General features: G+C 36.2%; 1 protein-coding gene across 1 annotated transcript; it reads left to right on the top strand.

Moving 5' to 3' along the window:
- The first annotated feature begins 19,142 nt into the window (after positions 1-19,142).
- LOC119636279 (transmembrane protein 170A-like) lies at positions 19,143-19,886 on the top strand. Its single transcript, XM_038031580.1, has 2 exons — positions 19,143-19,164; positions 19,229-19,886. The coding sequence occupies exons 1-2, from the start codon at positions 19,143-19,145 to the stop codon at positions 19,555-19,557; spliced, it is 351 nt and encodes a 116-aa protein (XP_037887508.1). The 3' UTR covers positions 19,558-19,886.
- Positions 19,887-19,958: the final 72 nt, after the last annotated feature.

Below are 19,958 nucleotides of genomic sequence, written 5' to 3'. Positions count from 1 at the left end.
AAAATATTTACATTTTACTTTGGCAATACTCTCGACTTCTCATCTCCAATATTCTTTTTCGACTCAAATGTTCTTGTCCGACTAACTCTGCCTTCCGTAAATAGCCTATTTATATACATTTTTACAAGCAAATTACGATTACCTTTATTCCGTTAAACTGTTTTTCACTAATTGCTTTCCTCGGCCCACAGCTGCATGTGCACTTGGGTTTTCCCGCTTTAGGGATTTTATTATTTGTAGAAATCAATTAATTGTAATGAACTGGATTTGAGATTTCCGTAACAATATTATATGTAGGCCGTATGATGGCTTGGGGTCCCACTTGGTTGTTGCTACCAACGTTCCCGTCATTTAACGTGAATAGAGTTTTTTTAATAAACACAGCATATTTAATGCTTTATGTATATAGTAGCCATGATTCTTATGAGATTTTTTATCGACAATGGTAAGACAGCAGCATAATGACATTTTTCTTTTACTTTTTTAATGTTTTATATTTAAGTTTTTTTTGTATTTGTTATAACATAACCTATTCCTATGTGCATTTGCTTCACTTCTTGCTCAACTTCCTATACTTTACAACACCTTATGTCATTTGTGGTAAAAAGGTGTCTGTGCGCTTTCTTGATCGATTTAAAACTATCTGTCCGTCTTCCTTTTTGTGCTCAATCGACATAATCGAATCGAATCGAATTAAAAGAAATATTAAATTAATGGCACAATACTCTTAATGAAAGTTTGTCAAAGCAATATTGAGTTTCTGCTCATATTGTTGGAAGGAAAATATTCAAATACTTCTTGGCTTAAAAAGACCTTAGAAAAATATTTTATGTTCTATTCGCGCTCTACAAGGGTATATTAAGTTCGACCCACTTTTTATTATAACGGCCGACACAGAATCTAAGCTTGTCTGTCCGTCTGTCTGCCTTGTTTACTTGTGCTCAAACTATAGGCCGCATTTGTTAAGATAATTTAACACGTATTATATCCTGATCCTTATGACCCAGGGACGAATGCTTTTGAAAATTGTTCGGATTGGACCACTTTTTCGATTACTTTCCATATAACGCCATATCTGGAATGTTGCTATATGATGGGATCATGAGGCACTAAAATGTTTTCATTTGCTTATATTATGACTGCATTGTTCATCTTTTAATGCCTCTTAATACTCAATTGATTTAGCAAATACGCGGATAAGCGTGACGATGGTCCTGCTTTTAGTCGAAGCAAATAGAATGGATTACGTAAAGCTGGGCTAACTTCTCGGCAGTTATACCTTTGGATATCGTACAGAGATGGGAGGGTTCTAATATACGTGGGCCACTATTTATATTTTAAGTCTGATAATGAAAAAAGTCACTTAACTTTGAAAATTGTTTTATTGGTGATTTTCGAAATCTTTTGCCTACATTTGTCTTAGCACCTTTTCCTTAGTACGCGAGACATTGACCACTGTTTACTTTGAAACACCCGTATAATCGGCGGATGCTTAATTTCTGGCTTATGCGCGTGCATGTATACTTCGTCAACTCTTGCAATTTTATGCATGTTTTTTAACGCGCCACCATTACGCAACGACCAATTTTGGACGATCTTCAGGAATTTCGTCAGTGAGCGAATGGCGAACCCGATTAAACTCATTATAGAAGTAAATCACAGCGGCGAGGGATGAGACATCATCGCCAAAAGTGGTTGATCGATGCTCTCTTGTCTTGATGATCTACGTCAGAAGTTATAATAAGTCATCGCAGGAAAATATCCATTTTTTCGATGTGACACAAATTTCACATCACTGCAAAAGACAATTGGGCTGGCGCATAGCTCAGTAGGTGAACCTCGCTATTAACAAGTCAGTGGTTGCGATTTCAAATCTCAGTGCGGTTTGTGAGCTTCTTTGGTCGTAACTACATTGGGCGCTGAGTCAGTAAAAGCATAACATTTATCAACTGCACGCACATCCACTAGGTTTTATTGCTCTCTTTTATGCACATCTCCCTGACGTGGTACATGTATATGGAATATTTCCCGGGTGATTACACCTTTACTCCTTTAAAACAAAAAAAATGTTCTGAAAAAGTTTATGCTTACAAACGCTAAATTTTCCAGCGGAAACATTAGATGGCACTTGACAATGTCTGGATTTGCCCTATATAGGCCGTACCTATCACTGTCCTTCTATGATAATCATAAAAATGCCAAAGTATTTTATTAGCGTAGGTGTATCAATCAGTTAAATGGCAAAACCATTTTACCAGCTTGACAACTGTAAGCTGGCCTTATGTAAGTACATAGCAAATCCTTGTAAATATTTCGATTAATGTCAACGTTAAAGGCGAACTTTTACGAATATTGAAACGAAACGAAACGAAATCGAATTATGCTAACAACACATTAAACATTATTCATAATCATATTTAGAAAGGGTAAATGTGGGTCAACTGGGATTGCATTTTTATAAGAGGTTTTTTTAACAATAAGCAAACATGTTACATGTGTGCAACGTTTCTATATCCACCACCCTTAATAGGGAATAGAGCAATTTTGTCCTTCTGCTCGAAGCAACTAGGAATATCCCTTAAGCTTCTCATATAGCATACGTATGGCGAAATGAAAAGCTCATGAATTGACTTTTTAAACACAAATTCGATGAATGGGAATATAAGTAGATTTATTCCTCTTTTCGCTACCAGCAGCAGATTTTAACTCGTTCTAGTTAAATCCATCCTTCCATCGGTTCACCAGTCGTTTTCTGTATCTCTTTACTAATGGTCAAACGTCGGAGTGCTGGGTATCGTAAAAAAAGGACCTAGAAAAGTAAAAAGAAAGTAAAATTATCTAGTCCTTGCAAAAGTATCCTTATCAGACATTCATAGACTTCCGAAGCATTAATGTACTTCGCACTCATGTGCTTTTCCTTTAAGTCACAACCGGTCAACTTGTAGTTCTTTAAGGTCCCGGTGGGTAAACATAATTTTAAAAAAGATTTTAAATCCTGTATTTTCAGCCATACTGTGCGTTTGTATGTGTGCAATTAAAAGATAAGTAAGCGTTGTACCAGAAACCACTAGAAGATGTTAGTCAGAAAAAGATTTCCACAATTAACGAAATACGTTGCAGTTTGCACTACTAGGTAATGGGTATCCAATGATGGTGCTCGAAAGCAACCTTAACTATTCGTTTAACAGTAAGCTGACAGGTGAAATGGAACTTCTGCGGCTCAAGCGTTTCGTTTGTTCCTTTACAGGATTTCGAATTACCGCAGTGTAGGTCGTATAAGCATAAAATAGTTAAGGAGTGTGCTCGCTGCCGGTTTTTTCATCCGTTCGTGTGTTTTGTGTGTGAACACGTCATCGTGCATTCGTTCCTCTAATTGGCTGTCGGTCAAACTGTTTCATTGCGTTATAGTTTGGCCCTTTGTTCCTTCGTTTCTCATTTCGACTCAAGCCAATTTCATTCGAACGGTCAAATTTAAAAATATGTTAATAAATAAACCAATTTTCTTTTCATTTTGCAGTCGTCAATCAATTCATCAGCTTTGCGCAGTATATTCGTGATAAGAGTAGAAATCTGAATCATGTCAGTCTTTCGGTCCGCGTGTCGCCTATCAATACATTATTTAATCATCTATACGTCTGCCGAACTGGCCAACCGAAGTTCGTCCTTCATCCGTAGTCTAACAGCGTGTAATCGGCCATCTACCTGTTTGTCACTCCGTCCTAAGTGAATGCTTCATAATAAAACTTTAACTTGTATTATTCGGCAATACAATCTTTAATTTTTTTAAAGAAGTTAAGGAACTCTTCGCTGGACCCCATATGATCAGGATCAAACTATGACTCTGAGCAACTTTATGTTATGTCAGTCTCTGCGTACGTTCATTGTCTATCAGCCCATTGTTTATCCATTCATCTCCGCGCCATTCCGTCCGTCAAAAATGATGACTGAATTCACAGATTAATTAAAAATTGAAATGAAACTTTGAAATATGTTTACATCGACTATGGTAAGCAATGCTTAGCTGTTATCTCAGCTCTATATGCATGCCTAAACTGATGGATTAAGCGCCCTCGTCCGTCCATTGGTTTTTGTTTCTTCGTTTATCCGTCTATATATTCAATTGTTCCAACCTTCGTTAGGGCTTTTTATCGGTCCTTCCTTCCATTAATTTATACTTGCCAGTGCATCCACTTGCATAGAAGAGTTTTTAAAATCCCAAAGAGTCGTGATAAGAGTTTGGCAAAGATACTTTTGATATAGTTTACCCGCTGGAGCTTTAGCAGTAGTATTTCGTCCAAAATATGAAAGCCTGATGTAAATCGTATATGTCATATATATGTAAAACGACAATGCTGTAAATTTGCTCTGCAATGTAAATTGTCGTTCGTATAACTGATGACGAACATGTGGTAGATGTGTAAGCGTAATGAAAATAACAACCATTAAGTTAGAACTCCTTCATCCCGGATGGATGCTTTGCTTCTTTTTTTTCGAGTATTTTGGCAGTTGGTCCAACACAAAATGTTAATACTTGAAAAAAAAAAAAACAGAGAACAATTTTATTAACTGTAGCATGAAATTTATTTATTTGATGATATTTTTATGGTTTCACAGTTATTTTGCAGATAATGCTTAGCATATTTAGCAAGTGGTATAACGAAAAAATTAAAAAAAAAAAGTAAGTAAGTCAGCAAAAATTAAAAGCATTACTTGGCAAGTTGTTGTTGCTGATTATCATGACCTGGGCAAAGCAATTTTTAGGCCTTTTGTGTGCGCTTTGTTTTCAATATGAATGCTGTTTTTCCCCTTATTCCCCTCTGTCGTCCTCTTTTTAGATTATGTGCCAGCAAAGCACAAATTAGGCAAACTATTAGAGAACTTCGAAAGGAAAACAAATCGAACTCACATATAAATAAATATTTTTACGCATATTTCACTCTTTTTATAAAACAATTCATTTTAAGCAAATTCTGTGAAAATTGCTCTCCTCTCTCCCCCTTCCGGGAAATATTTTCATTTATATATAGATGCGCCTAGGTTTTGTATGGATTTCCGCAGTTGCGTATGCGTATGAAAATACCATTCAATCACAGTTAATAATTTTTTCGTTTTTTTTTAACGCCTTTGTATCATAATTAGTGTCGTAAATCTGCACATGCATGCGGATGTGTTTGAAAGTCAATAAGCAGAAGCGTAGCTAGAGCATGGTCTTTGGAGCGAGCAAAGAGGAAGTGGAAACAACAATATTATTTAAACAATTGATTCAGAGAGAATTTTAGACCCAACCTCCTTGATACTGATCAGACCAGAATTACTTGCGGAATAACTTTTTGAATCGACTTAAACTTGCCTGCCCGTCCTATTTTCCTTTGTTCAACTATTGAAAATGGTTCGGATCGAGCCACTTTTTCGACGTCTTTAATAAACTCCCAATAGAAGCCTTTGCTACAATTTTAAAGCGAAAGAGACAAAATTTTCCTTTTTCGGCTTGGGAATTCATTCGCTTCAGAATAAATATCCGACACATTGAAACGGTGAGCATATCGAATTTGGACTTTTTTCCTTCATTGGTACACAAAGTCTAGACCAGACCACGGTGCCAGTCTAGTGTACGCCCTGGATGGTGTATTGTTTTGTTGCCTGCAATTTAAATAATAGCAGTTATGTCCGTGTGGCATAGCTTTGCATATCCTTTCCGTTACTTTCCATTCTCACCACACCGTTGTAATAACACTGAAAGCAAGTCTTGCTGAATTCTTCCATTGAAGGTCATTTTAATCTAGCTCGATAATAATGAAAATTTAAACAAAGCATTTTCCAAGGCTTATCTAGACCTCTTTACTCTTTCAATCTTATACACATTTTGACACGCTCCTGCAATTTCAACGAAAATATAACCGAGGGTAGAAAAGAAAAGAGAGAGAGAGACAAAAAAAAAAAAAGAAACAAGAATTATTTGTAATTTCAATAAGTGCCCAACTAAGTGTTTTCGTGTGTGACGAACAAACACCCAATAATGAGAACGAAGGCCAAGGATGATATAAAACGGAATCAACGGAGAAGTACGCACATCATCAATCTAAGGAAAACCAGGCACCGGGAAAGGCATAAAGAATGAACAATAAAAAAAAAATTAACTGAATTAACGAACAAATGAAACGATAAGCAAATGTATATATATATATATATGTATATATGTTTATATAATATGTACATTTAACAACCTCAACATCAATGCCTTGAAAATGCAGCAAACTCATGGCGCTGGAAAGAGAGCGAGTGGGAACGAGAGAGAGAGAGAGAAGAAGCGACAGAGAGAACGAGAGAGAGAAGTCTTTTATAGAAAGATTTTGAATGGCTTTGGTGTCATGTTTACAGATTTCTTTCCACGTACATATAAGAGGTAAGTAGAGCTGCCGCTGACTTGTTTTCATTTGTTGTATATATATATATATATATATGTAAATATGTAAATATATATGTACGTACATATATGCACATATATATATATATATATTTATATATATAAATATATATATATATATACACATATATATATTACGTTATATAAATTATAAATATTGGCAACTCTGCTGTAGCACTAGAGCATTCATTAATGTTTGTATTTATGTTATTCATGTTTCGTTATTTCTTTTAAGGGAAAACATCTGCCGCTGATATATTTGTTATATATAACGAAAAGTCATCAAGTAATACGATTTATGTATGCTACTATGTTGGCCTATGTGAAGTTTTATATGGCTATTGTTACGTCACATGCTATCACTGTTGCTTCAGTTTATGAGTTTGTGGGATATATTATATATGTATGTATGTAAGGGGAATCGAAAATAAATAAACGAAAAACACTATGACAACTGTTACTACCACGAGCTGTTTGGTTATAACATTGAGAGTGTGGCTTAAAATGAAATTACCACCAAAATCTATGTGAAAGCACAAAGGCAAACATACATAAATATAAAATTTACACCTCTATCCATTAAATATACTCATTAATAATATGTATATACGACATTGTTGGCGACGATAATAATCGTAATAATAATAACTAACAATAATCATAATAATCATCATCATATTCGATAATCACTATCGAGATGATGACGTTCTAATGATGATTGCTTTTCTCTGTTTACGATTTATAACATATATGTGTTATATGCAAGCATATTAAAATATTCATATAGGAAAGTAGAACAATAAGTATCCACGTGTGCGTGTGTGTGCAAATGTGTATAACGTAAAGTAACTTACTATGTGCTTGGCTACACATAATGTAAATAAGTATATGTATGTATGTGAAAATGTTTTGAAATTTTTGGTGGAAAATTGATAATAGTCGGCATGCGCTAAAAAAGAAAATAACAAAACAAAATAAAACAAAAATTTAATTTACTTCGACGACGAGTCGTGATACGTAGCCGGCGTGCACACAGTAAGAACGTCAATCTTTATTGTATTGTGCTGGTGGCGGTGTTTATTACATTTGATGCTCTAGCCCAAGCCAAGCATCAAACATTCGCCAAACAAAAACTCTACTCTGCCTTGTACTGCTACTACGAGAGATTGTTGTAAATGTTATTATTTTCGATAGCAGATACCGCCGTAATGCTAAACGGCAAGGCGAAACTCTCGGGCTCAGCCCATACATACACACCTATATACATGCATATATATGTATAGGTGTAGGTATGCGTATACAATAATTCATATGTGGAATTTTATATGCTGTTCATATCCCCGCACTCACTCACTCTTGCATAAGTTATCAATCTCTGTGCTGTGCATGCATTTAACACATAACTCATTTAAAAAAAAAACTGTATGAAGAGATAGATCCGCGTGTACGTTTGTGTATCTGCGTGACTGATAAAGCGACTGAAACTCGTGACAACACTAAACTAATTGGGAAAAGCAACAAAAAAGAAAAAAAGAAAAATTCAAACAGGAGACGAGGAAGACGGAAAAGAAAGGTAAAGTTGTTGTTGTTGTGCAATTTCTTTCCTGCTTTAACTTTTTCCTCCTATGCCGGCGATGCCGACGATGCTACCACGATTTCAGCTCAAGTTGTGTGAGTGCGATTTTTTAATTACACTCTTCTGAAGTTATTTTAGCTTTTAATGTAAATTTTGCGCTTAATTAAAGACTTGGTTTTTTTCTTCTTTTTTCCTCTAACATTTTCTTTGGGTGCAAGCCTTAGGGAAAGGCAAAGTTTTGAAATTAATTTTCTTAAATATATTTTGCCGAGTCAGACGTTAAGTTAAAAATTTCATAAAGTATTTTATAATGCGAAACTTTTTAAAATTTAAGAATTATTCAATGAAAGTTTAAAATAAAAGAAAAATTAATGAATTTTTGCATTAATTTCATTATACATTTCTGCAGGATATTGTATTAAATTTTGCCGTATTTTTTTTTTTTTTTTTTTGTATTTTGCGAGGGAATATGAAACCTTTTGCAAAAGCAAATGCTTTTAAGCAAACAATTTTCATATTCATTTCTACTTTCAATTTTTTATGCGGTTGGGTGAGTAATGGCATTAATCTGGATTTTTTTTTTCATATTATATCATGTGCAAACTGCAGCAAATTCAGCTCTCCATTTATGGACCTGCGGTTTCAGAAGGCATTTACTACTTAATATTTGCCTCTTTATTCGTCAAAAAAGATATGGTAACTTTCCCCCATAGGTACGCTTAACACTTAAAAAACGAGAGCTTTTTTTCTTATTTGGCTCGCTCAGAGCATATGAAACTTATGTGCATTTGCCTTTCAGCTATCTTATAGCCCCCGTCTGAAGAGTTACAATGCCTCGTCGTCCGCGTCTAAAAAGCATTATAAATTGTCCGTTATATATAAAACATGAATGTGTCATCGGTTCACTTAATTTGTAACCGGTATTCTCATATCATATGTAAAACTCTGTCCTACGAGCCTTACGAAAAATGGGAAACCCGAATACGGAACCACGTCAGGTTCACCTGACTTGTCCCCAAACTATCCCATTTGTCCTGCGACTCTTAAAAAGAATATAAAATCTGAATGCAGTTTCGTTTCACCTGAATTATCCCCAAGGTCTCCATATAATATGTAATACTTTGTGCTTTCATCCGCGCAAGAAATATGAAGACCGTGCGCTATTCCAAACCATCTAACTTATCCCTAGTTCTCCTATGTGATATCCATAACTACGTCTGTAAAAGTAGTATAAAGTTCGAGTACGGCTTCACTTCACCTAGCTGGAGATATGAAAACCAAATGCGTTCCAAATCATTTAGCTTATTCCCTCTTCTTATATGTGACGCCCAGAATTTCGTGCTTGGGCTAATAAAAACAGTATAAAATTTGAATGCGACTACGCCTCACCTAACCTATCTCTAAGCTTCTCATGTGATTCGTCCTGCGGAACTAAAAAAGAATATAAAATTCAATGCGGCCTCATTTCGCCTAACTTGTTTCTACCCCTACCGTATGTCGTCCAAAATGAAGTCGCTCAGTCCCAGAAGAAATATATAAACTGAATCCGGCTTCGATTCACGTATATGTGCCCATTCCTATTCGAGGTCATCGTAGGCTTTATCTAGCAGTTTCCACAAAGTACGAAAGATCCATATACGACCTGGATTCATGTAACTTATGCTCAGCCATCCCGCATCTTTATCTTCTGACTCTCAAAAGACGTATGACATCTTAACGCCGTTCCGGAATCTGTTATACCCATCATCGTAGTCCTAAAAAGAGAAGAACTAAATTTTAATACTCTATAATACAGGCTGGGTGAGCCTGATTTGTTCTATTCTCAGAGGAAATTTATACGGTGTACTTTATGAGCAAACAGCAAAAACACAGAGAGCAAAGGTGTTCACAGTTTTTGTTGCGTTAAAATATAGGCGTCGTAGGCAAGCTCTTTGAAAAGGTTAGGTCGTTTTCAAATTCTTTTGCAAATTTGTAAGCGATCTTCATTCTTACGGACCGGAGAATATCCACGAAAAGTGTTGAACGGACGGTCATGCTTAGGCGCATTCCGAATTTGAAGAAGAATTTATGTACTTTATGGGATTTTTGAAGCTTGCTTCTGTGCGTTATAAAGATTTTGGGAAAAAATTAAACTATGGCGCACTATAAAATTAGATCGATGTGGCCACCTTTTCCATTTTTTTTAGCAGTGTTATAGAATTTCCGAAGGAACAAACGTTCGAATTTTTGTATATTTTTTTGCTCCAGTTTACGAGTAATCGTCAAAAAACCAACTTTTTATTGCTTTCGAAGAACAAATGTATGCTCACTTTATTGTAGGCTTGTTCCTTGGCTGATTTGGCTAATTTTCAACACCAACCTGCTTGCAAGAGCTTCCAATGCTTTTGCCAAATTTGAAGTCAAGAGCTTCATGTTGGCCGCCGGACGAATGATAGACGAGAATGCTAAAATCGATACAAAATTTGATGCTGATCACGAATATATATACTTTGTGGGATCTCTTACGTTTTCTTCTGGACGTTACAGCCGCGTTGACAAAATGAATACACTCCTTATCATTCGATGATGGGTACAAATTTGGTGTACCAAGCTTGTAAGGTCACAAAAATCATGACAAGAAAACACAGTCACAAGCTCTTAAGACTAGTGACCGAATGAAATTGCGAATGAAAGCGTGATTATACCCAAGTGGCCGCTAAAAGGGCAATTAAAAGAAAACACTATATATATAAGCGCACAAAGAAAAGAATAGACTTTAAAAGTCGCTAGAATTGCGTGCGTTATACTCCCCGTGGTATTGCTAGGCCTTTGTGGACTGTCATACCAATCCTTCTTTAGACAACGGGTTTTCTCATTATCTATCAACCTTCTATGTAATGACTAGTGAAGGTTTACTTTGCATGAACCTACAAGAATAGGCCTGCTATTCCATTCCAAAATCATGCATGTATGTAAAATCTAGAACCCTGTTATGGAAAGTCACACATTTGATAAAATCAGTTTGCCTGGCAATGACCCGATTTTCTTAGAAACGAAATTTTTAACATTTAAAAACATTCATTAAGCATTGGACAGACAAGACGACATTAGCACAAAAATGTCACAATGAAATTTGCTAATGGTAACTTGCTTAAAAAAGGTATATATGTAAAATCTTGCCGGAATCAAAGACAATCGAGTCAAAAGTGTTGAACCATGATATTCGAAAGGGCAGTGCAACAAGCGGCATTAAAACGTTGTAAATAAAAGTTCCAAGTATTGCGAATAAAAGCGACGTCTTCCTAAAATCAGTACAATCGCAAGGAGGTAATTTCAGGCACAAGCCTACAAGAGGCAAAAAAAAAACATAAATTATAATCCTCTCCTTTTTTCTTAGACACCGTCGTTAAAACAATATTTAAAACTTTAGGATGATATCGTAAATTTGACCTAATTAAAATCATTATGTCGACTTCAGGAACTAACTAAATTAGGTCGACGGTTTATCTGCAATTACGTAACAGGAAGAAGCTGCATTTACCTTCGCTTGCAACACTAACAGGATGTTTTACTCAAGGGTAGCGGGCAAGTCAATATAAGGAATGTAACATTGGTATATCGTATAGAGTAATACATACCGCATACGCTTTTGTATACAACTTGGCAGCCCTTTTTACATCATTGCCTAAACTCATATATACATAAGATTTTTTGGTCTTTATCCACGAGTTCTTCGTCCGATTTAGTTGATTTTCGGCACTTGCATCGTTAACTCATATATGACATTTTACTGTAAGGTAAGGGGAAGACTCATACATATAAAATTGTCTCATACACAAATCGCTTCTGTTCAAAATTATGTTCTTATTCTAAGTAAACGTTCAAAGTAAATTTTATATATTTTAGCTGTTTATACAAGATTGGTATTTATCGTCAAGTTCTTGGTCCAACTTGGTTGGTTTACGACTTTGATTAAATAATTCTGTTGAGAAAGAGTTTAGGATGCACTTTGAAGCTGCAAACGGTTATGTTCTACAGTTGGGGATCCATGAATACGGAAAAACCGAAAGCTACTATGGGCGGACTTACACATCCGCCTTATGCCATTGTGGACTTGAGAAGGGCGATAGGAAGCAATGCTCGAAAAGTGCAAGTTCAACGAACGGAAAGATGAAATGTTGGCTACAACGTCTCTGTATAAGACCTCCAATACCGAATATTTGGCAAATCTAATACATATCGGGCACTAGGTACAAAAATCGTCCCGCTGATGTAGAATAGAATTGTAAGGTTCCCTGTAAGGACAGGTACGTTTCCATACGCAGCAAACATAAGCGTTTAGTAAATCTAACACAGCCCAGGTGCTGGCTATCATAAAAGCCAGACGCCAAAATATAGTTTTTATGTTCGCTTGTGCAATTAACCATGAAGTAGTGCCAAATTCTGTGAAAAAATAAAGTTTCGTATCAAATATTGACAAATTTTTTGCTTTGCCTGGCAATTAGACATCCTAAGCACACATAGGCAAATATGTATTTATATGCATACCTTAGATGTGTATGCATATACACCCATAGACGATACAATATTTATACATAAAAATTATTCAACTCGAAACTAGTTCAACCCGAATATTGTTACTTTCTTTCCTTTTCCTTTTTTTTTTTTTTTTTTGTTGTTGTCGTTTTTCTGGTTTTATTACCTACATATTCGCTTAAATTTAATAATAAAAAATTTAATAACATGTAATAAAATTTAACACTCAATACGTTGATGCTCAAGTGTTCATGTTAACAAAGTCTTCTGCTCACCTCCGATCGTCATAAATTAACAACTAATAATAACGAACAAGTAATTAATCTTAAATTAATGCAATTAACATTACTGAAGAAATGTTAACGTATTATAAAAAGAAGAAAAGTACTCGCCGTAAATAAACTTAAACTTAAAAGAGTCCTAAATATGGCCATTCATTAATAGATTACATGTAACATTTTAACGGACAATAAATAAAAGATAATATAAAGTAATGGCTTTTACAGCATTATGCAGTAATCAGTAAAACTGGTCTTCTGCGAAAGCGAATCTCTCCTCCTCTTCTCTACCATGCAAAGCTAAATTGGATTCGATGAACTGCTTAAATAAGTGCCGAGGAAGAAAGAAAACAAAAACCATTTGCTTAAAAAATATTTTAAATAAAAAAAAAAAAAAAAAAAAAAAAAACTTGAATGATTTTAGTTAAGATAATTTTGTAATCTTTTCACAGCATAAAAATAAATACAAAAAATTACCGTTATTTTCTCAACACTTGTTAGGCATTTTACATAATTACTAAGCGACAAACTGAATTCGTTTAAGTTGTCGTACATTTGTTTGTAGCAACAAAAGGGAGATCAAACTTGATAGGATTTACCTGACGAACGTAAAGCAGTCATTTATCAATTTGACCGACGCGGAACATAACTTAAATTAAATTCGCCACAAATGGTTTTGAAATCAATAACGACCGATGCTAATGCACTGAATTCGTTATTGCATTCGTAGCATACAAACAAGGCCAGCTAAGAAAATTAGTTTGAAAAAAGCTTCAATGAAGTTGTTAAATATACTCTTAGCTTAGATTGGTGGACACATCTAAAAGATTATAGCGCGTTATTATCTGTACTTTGCAAGCAACGTAAAGCTTGCGCACATGATGTAATCAAGTGCTCTACTGAGCAATAAGTCTATGCTGACTGTTGCTGCAACGGATTTTCAATAGCCAAAGGTATGTATGGGAAGTTGTTTGGAATATAGCACATATTTCACAAGAGGTGTTATGTTAACTGTTTCCACGTACTGTCTGGTGGTTGATTGTCCTCGTTGTGCCCAAACTGAACGTCGTACCATTTTTGAGCAGAAGAATGTTTGTCCACATCGTAATGATCAAACCGGAAGGTTTTTCGAAAAAGTATGGACCAATTACCATATTACCACTCGTCGTAGTTTGATTGGTTCTCCGAATAATTCTCTTGGGTTTGCGTTCGTCCAGGTCCAGAGACGTCAAACGAATCCTGTTTACAACTTTCCTAGCGAATTTTCATTGTCTCAATAGGTTGCGAACGGTGTGTGTGTGTGTATGTATCCAGACCCGAAAATGTCCTAAGCACTTCATCGCAACGACATTTGTACGTTACGTGTGCTATACGAAAATGACATCTCTCAGCGAAAAACCGTACATACTTAACAAGCATTAGATTTAATCTAATTATGCCAGTTCGGATATCTTTTAGCTCTTTCTTCTCAATTAATTCTTCTTTTTCTTTTTTTTACTATCATAATCACTCAGGGGATGTCTCCTATTCATGTAACAGGGGACGATCTGAAAGAAGCGAAGATAAACAAAGAGATAGGGAAACGGCCGCAGCTTAATAGGTGAGTGCACAATCGATAAATGTTATGCATTTACCGACTGAGTACTCACTACAGCGGCGATCAAAGTAGTCTCTACCGTATTGAGATTTGAGTCCGCAGGCACAGACTTGGCAGTCACGATTCTTGCCTACTCGGCCATTTATGCGGATTCCGTATTCTAGTTTTTAAAGTTATGCAACTGAGGAAAGAAGAGAAGACTCTTCTCCCTCTTGTTCCTGTTTCTCTCGTTGTCACTCTCTTTCTCTCCGTCTCTCTCTCTCTCTCTCTCTCTCTCTCTCTCTCTCTCTCTCCCTCTCTCGTTTACTCTTCCGCTTTACCTCGCTCTCTTCTCTTTTAGGTTTTTCCGCCTGTTCATTACCCTCTTTTCCCCACATCACCCTTTTGTCACTCTATCTTTGCTTTCTTTTTTTTCCAGTTTAGCTACTTTGTCAGATTACGCACCAAATTCTAATGCGACTTTTTATCAGCCGATCTGCGTAAGACGCATTTTTGTTATACAAAACAAGTCTTGTGCTGACCGGGATGAGTTCCGAATAAAGTTCGATATAGCCTCCTGCCACAAACTCCCATGTTTCCGTCTGTGGGAAGCTCGATAAGACACTAACCGCCAGATGAATTATTTTGTAAATTGATCAACTTGCGGAAGACTTTCGCTCAATTCTCAAGCCAAAGCCAACGCCATCGACGGAACGAGTAAAAGTACTCTTTGGAGAAAACTGCAATAGAGAAAATCAACAAGTGTAAGGACAGGGGAGAGTTGTGAAATATGTCCGCTTCTTCGTCATACTATGCGGAGTAAGATTCTCTCTCTGTTGAACGAATTTTCTTTCAATAAGAGCACACGTAAACATTAGAATGAGATCACCTGGATGCAGTAGCACATACATATTAATTTTGATAACGATGAACGCATGGATCCCACAAAGAGACGTCTGCAGTACGAATATTTTATGACAAAGATGTTCTTTGCGAGCGGGCGACGCGTCGTGCTTTATGGAAACGTGCTGTTAACGTATGTTTGCTTTAGCTGATAAGTATCCAAAATTCGTTTTAAAGGCAACACAACTTTTTCATTAGCTGCGCTTTTGCGTTTTTTCCTTCTTTCCCCATTTATCTCTTTCGGTTTTTCACTAAAATAAAAACCTGTAATATAATAATGAAGTACAATTTTCACCTTTGAGTAAAAAAAGGGCTAACTTTGCACAAAAGGTTTTCCGGCCTACCTCCGGTTGTCGTTCCTAACATTTTCTTAATTAATAATTAATTTAGTATTTTATGCACATAGGAAGTAATATACAACGATTATTTTTAGGACAAAGAATGCTATGAACTAATGAGAATGCATTGTAAGCTAGAGCTTTTAATATCTTGCGCTAGCTTTAATAATTTTTAAAGTATTCAATTAATGCAAAAGTATGTCGTCGTTTGAATCGGGTAAGGCTTAGTTTACCTTTCGGTCCGATGTAATTGCAAGGTCGCGAAAATTGAAGTGGAAAGACAAAGTTTGTTGTGTAGACGTACTCAAGAGAGCGTCCCCAATTCGGGATTAAATAGTCGAAGAGAAAGTAAAAGAGGTTTGGCCTTCAATCACAGAATTTAATCTAATTGCTTAAAGTCATGGCTTAGCAAATGCATTGGAAATTGCGGCGAAAATACTTACCAAACTCTTTTAAACTTCGCTGTAAAAAATTCTTATATAGTGACTTAGAATGACGGTCACCTGAGAGTCGCTCTGGACGAATATATCTGTCTTACTTGTACTAATTACTTTATATTGATTTTTTATTACTATGTACGAACAGCTGACTTCACAGCAACGACTATAGTTAACGAATATTACGTTTAGATAAGAAATAACCTGCAACTGTGAACTTAACGTTTTTGATAGTGTTTGGCCATTTTGAATACTTTTCCGGGCGTTTTCACGTGCTTGATCTACCGCATAGTTAAGCAGTTAAGACCCCTAACTAACAAGTCGGTATGTACCGGATTCAATTCTCAAGAGCGGTAGATTATTGATGTGTCGTAATAGCTATAGTGAGTACTCGGTCGGTAAACGCATGCAGCTGCCAAACTGCGGCTGCTCCCTATCTCTCTCCCCACACTTCTTTCTTTCCATCACGATGTTATACTTACTCGCGAGATCCCCTACGTGAGTCTTATAAGTATAAAAAAGACTATCGGGTAATGTTTCTAGTGGTGGGCGGATAGACAAACACGATCTAGTTCGATTCATCGATGCACCGATTAAGAATACGTACGCTTATGGTGTTGCTGATACTCGTCTCTGGGCGTCGCATCAGCAAGAACAAATCCAGTACATCTCCATTCTTGATCCTAGGGGCCTGTATACGCTTGTATTTCTGTGGGAACCGCATTACAAATGTATGTAAAACGTTTAATTTTACTCGAACTTTCTGTCTCATAATTCCGGAATATTAATGTACAAGAAAGTTACCTTGATTTTCTGGGAAATTAAGCCAAAATATCCACAGATCAGGAAAGTTACCAAAGTATTGGGTGTAGCTAAATACTTATAGAGACTTTGTGCGCAGTTTTTATATCCGCAGCGGTATATTAAGTTTGGACGGATGTATATAACACAGAAAGTGACTTGAGGCAGAAACACATTTTATTAGGTATTATCAGGATCACTTTCTGAATCGATCTAAACTTATCTGGTCGCATGATCTCTAGTCATATAATTCTATAAAAAATGTTCAGTTTACAGGTTGCAATTTTTGATTTACACCGACGAGTTGCGGCCCAAAGACAAACGCTATTGAGATTGGTTCGGATTGGACCATTCTTTCGACCACCATCCATACAACGCCTTGTTTCGCAAAGTCAGTGTAAGTGTATTAAGGGAATAAGTATCTTCCAAACCAAAAAAAAAAACCCGGTCTGTAGCTTAAAGCTTACGGAAAAAAGGCTAAATACGTATGGTCGCACCAGCATTCGCCAAACTTCGATGTAAACGACTTGGAGATTGAAGCAAAGCTCTATCCATCCATCAGTCCACCATCACTATAGATTAAGTTAACCCAGATGCATCTATTTATATCTTAAATTTGTTGTTCTCCCGACTTCTAACTACATATATAGGCTGGCGAAATTTTCTATCGTAATACCTAAGGGATAGGTTTTTATTTTAAATACTTGTGCATACATGATTATGTACACATTCGTTGACGATTTCATGTGTACTTAAAAGATTTTTCTTTCCCTTTGCTTTTTCCTGAACATGAACAACAAACAAAAATCGCAGCTAATCCTTCAAGGCGTTGGAAAGGTTAAATATGACGTCAATGCACAATTGACGTCAATTTCGATTCGTTCATGAATGATAGCATTGAAGTGACACTGGATGGAATGAATTTACATTCCATAGCTTACATTATATTATTTTATATGCATACACCGGCTTGCAAAATAAGCCAGTGCGCACCTACGTGCACAGACAGACACACAAACATGACCTAATAAATAAAATGGTATAATATAAAATGTCAAACTTTGTTTAAAGCAACAGCTTAACGATAACTGAACTTAAATAAGCGAAATATTAAAGTCGAAAAAAAGAAAACAAGCAAAATGAAGCCAAAATATTCCTTCATTGTAAGAAATTGTTGCAAATCCGATAGATATCAAATAAAGGTCAAAAACAATCATTCAAAAGCTTTTGAATTTGTGAAAGTAACTTTTGTTATTTTTTTAACTCTTGAGATTGAAAAGATAAAGAACCGATACGAAGTCTTCCAGTTAAAGGTCAAGTTTCTTAGCTAAACAAAGGCTAACCAATCAGGTTGCACCTTAACTTTATATCGCGTAGATATCCACGGATATGAATTTGAAATTTTAAGTCTTATACCTATCGCGTCTAAGGCTTGAGATAAAATAATTTTACTACTTCGTATGCGACACATTGAAAAAAAAATAGGATTGCTCCCTTCCGGTCGTCTCAGCCACGTTTGCAAAACTTTCTTTTTTTTTTTAAATATTACCAGTGGATCAGGGTATGTCCCCTATACGTCTAACGTGCTAGGATGGTAGGAAAGAAATAGGGAAATAGTATGAGTTAAGGATCAATCGCGGCCTAGTGGGTGTGTGCGCCATATCTCCTAATGACTTCATCGATCGAATACTCGCTGCAGTTACGACGAAGTGCAGTCGTTAAAGTTGCTAGTCGCGACTCTTACTTACTCGAGTAAACGACAGCCGAAGAAAGCATGCACTTCGTTAAATCAAAAGTGCAAAATAACTACATCCGAAAGTTGCTTCCAATTTTTCGCGAGTATGCGCCGAGTAGTACTGAGGACCACGTAAGATCAATAATTCCGATTGACACATGTATTACAACGCTTGCCGTAATTCAGCAAAGTCTTTCACAGTTCACCACAAATTCGTGCTTAAAACGGAACATAGTCCACCAATCTCGGTGCTACATCACGGAGAATATATTCTCGATCAGCATGAAATTCTGAATAGATTTGAGCACGTCCGTCTGTCAGTTTGTCCATCTGTGTAATATCTGTTGCAGGTACTCTCCTGGCTGCAAAAAGGGTAGTGAAAATGGGCAAAATCGGTCGAAGGACACTCCCACAATGCCACGTAAACTGAGAGCACCTCTGTTATATACTAAGGTGTAGTGAATACCTTCACGTCTTTATAGAAGATTTGATCCAGAACGAATATAATTTTCTTACTCGTTTCTTTTTATTTTCTTAATGCAATCTACTGAATCCAGCCATGAGGCCATCCATTGTAATGCGTGGGATCCTTTAGTTGATCGGTGGAATCAATTTGCCCACATTCGTATTTCTTACTCTCTTGAGCTCTTCTTCTCTTTGCCTCTTTTTCTCTCTGTCTCTTCCCCTTTATACCATTCTTATGGGCATTATTCTCTTCAATATTCATACACACTTGTGCCGCTTTGGTAGCCTTTGTAACGCTACGCAAACATAAATTCGGTCGCTTCTTCTCCATATTGATATTAGTAATGGGCTTTCTATCGCCCGCTGTTAGCGGCATTATCAGTAGTGCCGTTATAGCATTTGTGCATCGTGCCTCTAGCTTACCCATGTCTCCTATTATTGCCATGATCTGGGGTATGGGTCAAACAATCGTTTCGGCCTGCCTAGGTTTTACACGAAATTCCCTCTGATTATCTGAACGCAGTGGAAGATAAATTGCAGCAATACAAAGAAGAGTTTGCGAATATAGTTAAGGATAATTAATGCAATAGATCGAAATAAAGAAAAGAGAAGCAATTAACCGGGATGTCTTGTTAAATGAACTATGATTGTCTTATTGATAATTATTAGCAATATTCGTTTTTATAAACATTTCTATCCGCAGTGCACCTGAACGTTGTAAATTTGTATTTTCTTTTCTGGATACGCTTGGAGCCTTCACCAGAAGTCATGTGTGACTAAAGCTCGCATCGTTTGCATTACCACTTTTATTCCCTGGCTTTGCGTTCTTTCTGGATGGAAGGACTGAACCTAATTGTTCACGAAGTACTTGAATTAAGCAAAAGGAGATCTCATTATCGATCAGATAATT

The sequence above is a fragment of the Glossina fuscipes genome, unplaced genomic scaffold (assembly GCF_014805625.2).
Source record: "Glossina fuscipes isolate IAEA_lab_2018 unplaced genomic scaffold, Yale_Gfus_2 28, whole genome shotgun sequence".
Classification (NCBI taxonomy): domain Eukaryota; kingdom Metazoa; phylum Arthropoda; class Insecta; order Diptera; family Glossinidae; genus Glossina; species Glossina fuscipes.
Note: the sequence above shows the minus strand (reverse complement) of the source record. Positions and strands in the feature narration are given on the sequence as shown.

Excerpts from the sequence above, each read along its gene's own strand:
- LOC119636279 (XM_038031580.1), top strand. The coding sequence starts at position 19,143 with ATGAGGCCATCCATTGTAATGC. Across the intron at positions 19,165-19,228 it reads GAGGCCATCCATTGTAATGC|CTCTTCTTCTCTTTGCCTCT; the intron begins GTGGGATCCTTT and ends TACTCTCTTGAG.